This window comes from Eriocheir sinensis, chromosome 54 (genome assembly GCF_024679095.1).
Source record: "Eriocheir sinensis breed Jianghai 21 chromosome 54, ASM2467909v1, whole genome shotgun sequence".
In the NCBI taxonomy this organism is placed as follows: domain Eukaryota; kingdom Metazoa; phylum Arthropoda; class Malacostraca; order Decapoda; family Varunidae; genus Eriocheir; species Eriocheir sinensis.
The window spans coordinates 10,836,800-10,846,864 of record NC_066562.1 but is presented as its reverse complement, the minus strand read 5'-3'; the positions used below and the strand labels follow the sequence as shown (position 1 = coordinate 10,846,864).

General features: G+C 44.4%; 1 protein-coding gene across 1 annotated transcript; it reads left to right on the top strand.

Annotated features, from left to right (window-relative positions):
• The first annotated feature begins 3,705 nt into the window (after positions 1–3,705).
• Positions 3,706–9,363, top strand: LOC126983769 (glutamyl-tRNA(Gln) amidotransferase subunit C, mitochondrial-like). The gene is made up of 6 exons (XM_050836846.1): positions 3,706–3,858; positions 4,378–4,558; positions 5,368–5,524; positions 6,680–6,748; positions 7,003–7,237; positions 9,149–9,363. Exons 2-5 carry the CDS (start codon positions 4,390–4,392, stop codon positions 7,217–7,219), a joined length of 612 nt encoding a protein of 203 aa, XP_050692803.1. The 5' UTR covers positions 3,706–3,858; positions 4,378–4,389; the 3' UTR covers positions 7,220–7,237; positions 9,149–9,363.
• Positions 9,364–10,065: the final 702 nt, after the last annotated feature.

Below are 10,065 nucleotides of genomic sequence, written 5' to 3'. Positions count from 1 at the left end.
ATTCCTTCCTTCCCTCCCCTTCCTTTTCCTTCCGACCTTTCCCTTCCATCCTCCCTTTCCCTCCTGTCCCCTTCCTTACCTTCTCCTCCCTTCCCTTCCCTCCCTTCCCTTCCCATCCCTTCCTCTTCCCCTCTCCTTCCCTCCCCTTCCATAATCATCCCTTCCCATTCTCTCCCCTTCCTTACCCTCTCCTCCTCTTCCTCTCTCTTCCCCTTCCCTTCCCATCCCTTCCTCGTCCCCTCTCTTCCTCCCCTCCTCCCCCTTCCACCCGCCCCTTCCTTGACCATTCCTCTCCATTCTGTCCCCTTCCTTACCCTCTCCTCCTGTTCCTCTCTCTTCTCCTTCCCTTCCCATCCCTTCCTCTTCCCCTCTCCTTCCTTCCCCCTCCTTCCCTTCTACCCTCCCCTTCCTTAACCATCCCTTCCCATTCTCTCCCCTTCCTTACCCTCTCCTCTTCCTCTCTCTTCTCCTTCCCTTCCCATCCCTTCCTCTTCCCCTCTCCTTCCCTCACCCTCCTCCCCCTTCCCTTAACCATCCCTCTCCATCCTCTCCCCTTTCCTTACCCTCTCCTCCTCTTCCCCTTCCCTTCCCCTTCCCCCCGCAGTCCTGAGGTGTGGCTGTCTCTTGTTAACTTGTCTCCTCGCCCATTAAATCGCCTCGCTCCTCGTTCTCATCATACTCGCCAGCGCTGTCATCTCGCTCTCCTTTTTGCCTCTCCGTGAACTGGTTGCCCGCCGCCTCGTCATTAGTCTCCGCCGGGCTATTAAAACTGAACACTCGCCTGGTAATTGGGCTCCTCAGGTACGCACACAAATATATATAGGTACACACACACACACACACACGCACACACACGCACACACAGGTAAACGTACTGTCATTTGAAGGTACACACACACACACACACACACACACACACACACACACACACACACTCACACACACACACACATATACTCGATATTTGAACACTTGTGAGGTAGATTTTGGACTGTTCAGGTACACACACACACACACACACACACACACACACACACACACACACACACACACACACACACACACACACATAATATTCCACTTGTCTGTCTTGATATTAAAACCGAAACACACACAAACACGCACACACAAAGACACACACAGGTAGACAGACGGACGAACACAGACACACACACACACACGCACACACACACATGACAGGTCCAGGACATATATGATCCTGTCTGTTTGTGGACGGGTTAAGTTATGGCGTGGGACAGAGTCGTTAACCTGTTTTGTGGCGCAGAAACTGATATATTGAACAAATTAAGCATGACAGCGCCAGGACCTGACCCCCAAGCCACTCAAACACGCTTGCAAACATGAACTTGAAGACGCTTGGAAGTATTAATATTTTGGGGGAATGAGATGGGGAGGGGGGAGGGGGATGGGGGATGAGGGGGAAGGGGGTTAGTGTGAGTGGGTGTAGGGGGATAGTAGTAGTAGTAGTAGTAGTAGTAGTAGTAGTAGTAGTAGTAGTAGTAGTAGTAGTAATGATAATAAATGGTATATGAAAATTTGATTTGTTTTCGTTTTCATATAATTTTGTATCTTCTAACAATTTTTTTATTTATTATATACTCTCTCTTTCTCTCTCTCTCTCTCTCTCTCTCTCTCTCTCTCTCTCTCTCTCTCTCTCTCTCTCTCTCTCTCTCTCTCTCTCTCTCTCTCTCTCTCTCTCTCTCTCTCTCTCTCTCTCTCTCTCTCTCTCTCTCTCTCTCTCTCCTTTTCCTTCTTTTCCCTTCTCATACATGTTTTCATATAATTTTGCTTCTTCCAACATTCTTTTTTATTATATTATCTCTCTCTCTCTCTCTCTCTCTCTCTCTCTCTCTCTCTCTCTCTCTCTCTCTCTCTCTCTCTCTCTCTCTCTCTCTCTCTCTCTCTCTCTCTCTCTCTCTCTCTCTCTCTCACCCCCCGTTCGTATCTCCTTGGGATGCGAGTCACTCCGCCACGCCGCCGCCCACACCAAAATTTATGACACAAGCAGGATTGTGGCGACTGACAGCCATTTGTCCCGATGCCTCCTCCTCCTCCTCCTCCTCCTCCTCTTCTCGTCTTCCTCCTCCTCCTCCTCCTTCTCTCATTTCGTCCCCCCGGCCTCTCCCGTATCTCTTCTTCTTCTCCTTCGCTTTCTTCAGATTACTCCTTCTCCTCCTCTTCCTCTTCTTCTCGTCTTCCTCCTCCTCCTCTCATTTCGTCCCCCCGGCCTCTCCCGTATCTCTTCTTCTTCTCTTCTATCTTCAACACCACCACCGTCGCTTTCTTCAGATTACTCCTTCTCCTCCTCTTCCTCCTCTTCTTCCTCTTCTTCTCGTCTTCCTCCTCCTCCTCTCATTTCGTCCCCCCGGCCTCTCCCGTATTTCTTCTTTTCTTCTATCTTCAACACCACCTTCTCTTTCTTCAGATTACTCCTTCTCCTCCTCTTCTCGTCCTCCTCCTCCCGTCTTCCTCCTCCTCCTCGTTTCCCTTCTCTCCTTGTCTGTCTGCTCTTCCTCTTCGCCTCTCCTGCTTCTTATCCTGACTCTAACTCGATCCTTTCCTCCTCCTCCTCCTCCTCCTCCTCCTCTCCATCCTTCCTGCTGACTTTACCTTCTTCCTTCTCCCTCTCCTTCCTCCTCCTCCTCCTTCTCTTCTTCCATTCCATTTTCACCTTCCTCCTATTTCTCATTCTCTTCCTCAGTCTCCGTATTCTGTGTTCCTTGTTTTCCTTCATTTTCCTTTTCTCTTCTTCCTTCTCTTCATCCCCTCCTCCTCCTCCTCCTCCTCCTCCTCCATTTTGTCATGTATTCTCTCCTCTTTATTCTCTTCCTCCTCTTCTTTCTCCTCTTCCTCCTCCTCCTCCTCCTCCTCCTCCTCCATTTTGTCATGTATTCTCTCCTCTTTATTCTCTTCATCCTCTTCTTTCTCCTCCTCCTCCTTCTACTTCTCATTCTTCTTCATCTCAGTGTCTTCTTCCTCTTCTTCCATGTCTTTCTAATTCTCCTCTTCTCTTTTTTTTTCTTCTCTTCCCTTCCCTTCCCTTTCCCTCTCTTCCCTTCCTTATCTTCCCTTCCCTTCCCTTTCCTTCTCTTCCCTTCCCTATCCTCATCTTCCTTTCCCTTCCCTTTCCCTCCCTTCTCCTCCCATCCCTTCTCCTCCCTTCCCTTTTCCTTTCCTTCCCTTCTCTTCCCTTCCCTTTCCTTATCTTCCTTTCCCTTCTCTTCCCTTCCTCTCTCCTCCCTTATTCTCCCTTCCCTTCCTTTCCCTTCCCTTCCCTTCCCTTCCCAGCATCCAATCTACTTTAGTCATCCCTCTCCTCCTCCATCCTCTCTGCCAGGACTCAATAAAGGGTTAACTATTACAAAATCGGATGCTGCTTGCTTTTTCTTCCTCATTCTCTTTGTATATATCAATTAGAACATTTGTGGGACCAGAATGGAGTGCAGAAATATCAGATAGAGAGGTTGAGGACGTTAGGAAAGGCCTTTGTTCTCTTAAATTTAAGGGGGCACTTCTGTATTTTAATGTGTGTTCTGTTCCTGTAGTTTCATGTCTCCTCTTTTCCTAGTTTGATGCTGTGAGTCTTTTTTTCTTCTTACTGTTCTTTGTACCTTATAGAAACTTTCGTGTAATGTTATTGTGGTTTTCATGGTTTAGTCCCCCCGTTACAAAGGCAGAAAGTAAACAAACACGAGGGCTTGAGTTTGGAGACCGGCGCGTTTTCTTGTTTTCTTAGCGTTTTAGCGTAAAATATCACCCAGCAGGTACCACAGCGACACAACAAGCAGGCACCACAGCGACACAGCAAGCAGGCAGACAACAGAGTAACACGTGAAGGTAGGGTGCTTCAGACACAAGGCAGCAGTGATCATAAGAGGCCGCCACTTCTTATAAGGGTCATAGTTAACATAGTCACTTTGTTCCAGTTATTTACGAAAGGATAACGTGTTCCTCATTTAAGTTCAGTGCTTTGGTTTGTTTGGTTTAAGGGTGTGGCCGCTGGTCTGTAGGTGTGTATATGACCTGTCCCTTGACTTGGTGAACACATTTACTGATTTTATTTAGTATATTTTTTTTTATTTTTTTTCATATGTACCATTTACAGGTTTTATTTGCACCATTTTATTGATTTTCTGTGTACCATTTTACTGATTTATTAATGTTCCCCTTGACTCTGTGTACACATTTACTGATTTGATTTATTTTATTATATTCAATTTTTATCTTACCATTTTATTGATTTTATTTGTTCCATTTTATTGATTTTATTTGCACCATTTTATTAATTTTATTTGTAGCTTCCATTTTACTGATTTATTTTATTTCATTTCATTTCTTACTCTGGCTCCTCCACAGTCTAGTGCCGAGATGAGTGTGGCACCGCTAAGGCCGGCTGCGTTGGGGCCACTCTGGCGGATTCCTTGCCCTAGTGCCACATCCTTTGCTGCCACCACCGCCTCTGCCACAGCCACAGCCTCCATCACCTCCACACACCACCGCTGGTTCTCCACACACTCCCGGACCTTGTATAGTGCGAGTACGTTACACTTACTTCCGTTGAGAGAGAGAGAGAAATATGTTGCACTTATATTGTGTACCTGTTATTGTGTATTTTATTTGTTATGTTTAATATGTCCTGAAGTAATTAAATTATATATCTCTAGTTCTAATTGTTGGCCCATCTCTCTGTCCCCATTCATTAAACAAAGCACCTCCTCTTATGATTCTATCCCTCTGTTTTGGAAGTCTTTTATTAGCTATGCACTATTTGCAGGAGCAGCATCAACAGGCTTTTATGTTTCCTCTTTTCTGGTTTGCCTCTGAGCTTCCTTAATATACCCAAAAAAAAATTATTTCTATTTATTTTTACTGCTTACCAACCTATATATACATTTATCTCTCACCCAAGACTCACCCAACAGAGTATCCAAGGTTAGGTTAGGTTATCATTACATCTATCTCACCCAAGACTTAGGTTATACAAGGTTATCTTCACCTACATGTCTCCCCCATGATTAAGATAGATTAGGTTATGTTAGGTTATCTCTTTATCTGTCTCACTCAAGGTTAATTTAGGTTATCATTACATCTATCTCACCCAATACTTAGGTTATCTTTATAAATCTCACCCAAGATTAAGGTAGATTATGTTATGTTAGGTTATCCCTTTATTTCTCACTCAAGGTTAGGTTATCAATCCTCTCACCCAATACTTAGGTTATCTTTATAAATCTCACCCAAGATTAAGATAGATTAGGTTATGTTAGGTTATCTCTTTATGTCTCACTCAAGGTTAGGTTAGGTTATCTCCATCCATCTCTCTCACCCAAGACTGTCCCCCTACAGAGCGAGTGTCCAAGGTCCCTCAGCAACCCACCACCCCCACCCTGCCCCCCACCCAGCCTGTCCAAGTTGACCTGCGCCTGGTACAGCTCCTGGAGAGGCTTTCCCTGGTGGACTTTGCCAATGAGGAGGGCGTTGAGAGGCTGCAGGAGGCCATTAGGTGAGACATAGTTGATGGTATTGGTATAGGTTAGTGTGAGGTGGGATTAATGTGTTGATGGATGTGTTTGTATTTCACATTTTTTATTCATTCAGTCACTTATTTTTTTACCTATTTCTGCTCCTCCTTTTATATAACTTATGTTCTTTATACCATAAGATGCTGGCTGTCATGTGTTTGAAGATGCCCCGAACTTGACCTAACCTAACAAAACCCCAGTTACTATATGTCTCAACTCAGAAAATTCATATATGCTTCCTTAGTAATAAGACTTTCTATACAACAAAGTGAGGACATTCTTTGTTGATTTATACCATAAGGTGCTGGCTATCATGTGTTTGAAGGTACCCTAAACTTAACCAAACCTACCATAACAAAACCCCAAACAGTTACAATACATCACAACTCAGAAAATTCATTTATGCTTCTTTACTAATGAGACTTTATATGCAACAAAGTGAGGTCATTCTTTGTTGATTTATACCATAAGGTGCTGGCTATCATGTGTTTGAAGATACCCTAAACTTAACCTAACCTAACCTAACAAAACCCCAAACAGTTACTATACGTCTCAACTCTGAAAATTCATATATGCTTCCTTAGTAATGAGACTTTCTATACAACAAAGTGAGGACATTCTTTGTTGATTTATACCATAAGGTGCTGGCTATCATGTGTTTGAAGATACCCTAAACTTAACCTAACCTAACCTAACAAAACCCTAAACAGTTACTATACGTCTCAACTCTGAAAATTCATACATGCTTCCTTAGTAATGAGACTTTCTATACAACAAAGTGAGGTCATTCTTTGTTGATTTATACCATAAGGTGCTGGCTATCATGTGTTTGAAGATACCCTAAACTTAACCTAACCTAACCTAACCTAACAAAACCCCAAACAGTTACTATACGTCTCGACTCAGGAAATTCAAATATGCTTCCTTACTAATGAGACTTTCTATACAACAAAGTGAGGCATTTCTATTTTGATATATACCATAATGTGTTTGAAGATACCCTAACCTAACAAAACCACAAACAGTTATTATAGGTTGGTTTGGGTGCTTAGGAAGATGCTATGTCAGACTGTAGCCTTTAGTGTCCACCCCAATGTTATGAGCAGCAGACTAACAGACCTTCTCCCCGCCCCCAGCATGGCCGACCGCTTGAGCCAGGTGGATACGACAGGTGTGGAGCCCCTCATCACGGTGCTGGAGGACAGGTGAGAGGCTGGACTCTTTATCATTTAGTAATTAATTACTCATTGTATATACTTTGTTATTGTATTATTCTATTGTATTTATATTTGCACACCATCAGCAAAGGAGACAGATCAAGGGCTTAAATAAAAAATAATGAAAAAAAAAGATGAAAGAGAAGACAATTTCGGGTTAGGTTAGGTTAGTATTACTCATTGTATATACCGCATTTGTTATTTTATTTATATTTGCACACCATCCTCGGCATCCCTTCCAGGTCGCTCCCACTGGCCGAGGACGAGGTGGAGTGGGGAAGCCAAAAGGACGAGCTACTGGCCTGTGCTCACTCCACCGTCGAGGACTACTTCGTGGTGCCACCGGGGAACATCACCTACGAGGAGGAGCGGGGCTACCACGCCACCCTCAAGCAGCAGCAGGCACGGCAGCAGCAGGAGGAGGAGGAGGAGGACCTGAAGAAGACAAGCAGGGAATGAAGAAAGAGATAGAATTAGGTATGTTTTATATATTTTTATTTATTTAGTTGCATGTTGTGTTGAGTAGTAGTAGTAGTAGTAGGAGGAGGAGGAGGAGGAGGAGGAGGAGGTACTGGTATGCTGGATATCCCTTCACTGGTAGCCTGGTAACATACACTCCCAGGTCTTTCTCTGCTTCTGTGGTGGATAGTGGAGTGTTTCCCGTGTGGTATTGGTGTGCGGGATATCCCTTCACTGGTAGCCTGGTAACATACACTCCCAGGTCTTTCTCTGCCTCTGTGGTGGATAGTGGAGTGTTTCCCATGTGGTATTGGTGTGCTGGATATCCCTTCACTGGTAGCCTGGTAACATACACTCCCAGGTCTCTCTGCCTCTGTGGTGGATAGTGGAGTGTTTCCCATGTGATATTAGTATGCTGGATATCCCCTCCCAAGGTGTAGGACTTTACATTTTTGGTCATTGAATTGTAGCAGCCACTTTTTGTTCCATTCCGGTAGCTTGGTGAGGTCTTCTGGTAGGAAATCCGCAGTTAAAGGGTTAATGTGGCTTATTGGAGACCCACCATTAGAGCAGTGTTTCACCCTTGAAGCATGCATGTACCCAGACAGGCAGAGGTTGCCCTGCCCTTATAAACATTGCATTGCTCCCTGTGGCCCGGTGCAAAGCGTTGTGTGTGACCCTCGCCTTCACAGGGATGTCTAGGAGGTGCTGCGTAGTACTTCCTTCCTGACAACAACACAGGTGCCTTCCCCTTAAAGCCTGCCGCACCGCCTCTTATAGACCTTGGCCAGGAAAAATTTAGATGAATAGGCTGGTGTGCATGCCAGACGGAGAGACCTGACTACTCTTTGACACTCCATGAACCCTGATGTGGTTTTTTTTCTCATTTTAACACCACAGGGAGCAAGTAGTCAAGGGCAAACATGAAATAAACAATGGGGAAAATGCCTGCAAAGTTTAATCTCCCCAAAACGAATATCAGTGGAGAATTCTAGAAGATAATTAAAAAAGATATGCTTAAATGTGTGCTTGGCAGGGGGCACGGCACTCAGACACTGTCAACACTGCCCTGTTTTCACATATTGAATTATTAAACATATTAAATTCCATACACAGAAGCATAAGATTTTTGTTGGCTTTTTATTATTCTGTTTGTGTTTTCCTGCTGAGTGAGGAATGCAAACACTTCTGGAGGCTTGAGTTGGAGTGTTTTGTCCTTTTGACCCCACGACCTTGGTGAATAGTTTTGTGTGTGTGTGTGTGTGTGTGTGTGTGTGTGTGTGAAGCACGAAGTATTAAATATAACTAGAGCAAAGGAAGATAATAAGCTGATGCCATAACACAGACTTAAAGTGTAGCAGGATAATGAATTCAGCATCACTCAGAGCAGACACCACACAGTATGGTTTAAAAGTAGCACATTGTGCAGTTAGGTGCAACTTGGCAAAAATTGATTCCTGCAATTCTGAAAAGTTCCTGTAGAATTGGTTCCCAATTTGGGAACCAATTTCCATGATGTAATTCCACAAATCATAATTGACACTACACCAAAGTGAGTGTTGTACAGCGTCACTACAACGGCCGTGTAAGTGTTTGTGTCACAGCAGACAGTGGCAGCATAGGTGCACATAGACACTGGTGCCAGGCTGGGCCGCTGGTGGCTGGCAGTGGCCGGCGGCCGGCCTCACACCAGCCTGCTGAGTGTCTCCCTCAGGCGCTGCAGCAGAGATGAAGTATTGATAATCATCATCAGCAGCCCAGGAGGCATGAGGAAGGTCTTTAACACTAAGATATTATTCCCTTATTTGAGGAATTGATGCTGCAATAAATTCCAGTGACTCCAATGGCACTGAGAATTGGAATCATCGATTCCAAGCCAATAGTCCAGTAAAAAGAATATGAATTAATATCCTGCTCTCTACCTTACAGAGCAAGGCGGCGACCCTCAGGGCTCTGTGTGAGACAGTGAGGTGCTGTAAGTTGTGCGCCACAAGACGCGTGAACGCTGTGTGTAAAGGTGCCAGGTGTTAAAAGTTGTACATATACATATTAAGAGTTTGCAAGATATACATATTTTGTGTGTGAGCTGTGACCAGTGATGCTGTACAATGACATAATAAAGTTTGCAATGAGTGAATACCAACGACCATGTTCCAAAGTCTCCTTTAACTAGGATAAGTCCTTTGTTGCCTACTCAAAACCAACAGCGTCTTATAAACTTATGAATACGGCACTTCAAATCAATTCTTTTTGGTTAATTTGTTCTCCTGCTAACAAGAGAAAGCCATTATGCTTGAGATTGCTGCTAACCTGTCCAAGTGGTACACAGAAAAATAATTCTTTGCAAGTTCACTTCAAGTTCACCTCTCCCCCTTACCTGCCACCTCTTCAATCTTATTCCCTCAACAGTTGCTCTCAATCTCCCTTCACCAGGCTCCTCATCCCCCCACCCCCCCACCCCCCCACCCACCCACCCAACGTTGCCAGATTGTCATACTCAGCTTCACATATTCGCTTATTTCAGACCAAAAACCGTCGCACCCGTAAAACTAACGATACTCATTCCTAGTTATTGCTAAAAAACGTTACTTATAGAGGGTTTTTTATGATCGTTATGCGTTAGAAATAGAAAAATCCAGTGTGGGGAGTACGATAACATGACATCCCTGCGCCCGACACTTTGCCTTCCCTCCTTAAACTCTTCCTGCAGTAAATTCTGTGGAGGTTCTTATAACAAACACAACATCTCCTCTTCTCGCCCCATGACCAAGAAATATACTGGAAGGAAATAGGAGTTCAGAGCATTACAAGACCACTCCAACTCATGCATGGAAGAAACACATCTC

Excerpts from the sequence above, each read along its gene's own strand:
- LOC126983769 (XM_050836846.1), top strand. The coding sequence starts at position 4,390 with ATGAGTGTGGCACCGCTAAGGCCGGCTGCGTTGGGGCCACTCTGGCGG. Across the intron at positions 4,559-5,367 it reads CCGGACCTTGTATAGTGCGA|AGCGAGTGTCCAAGGTCCCT; the intron begins GTACGTTACACT and ends GTCCCCCTACAG. Across the intron at positions 6,749-7,002 it reads ATCACGGTGCTGGAGGACAG|GTCGCTCCCACTGGCCGAGG; the intron begins GTGAGAGGCTGG and ends CATCCCTTCCAG.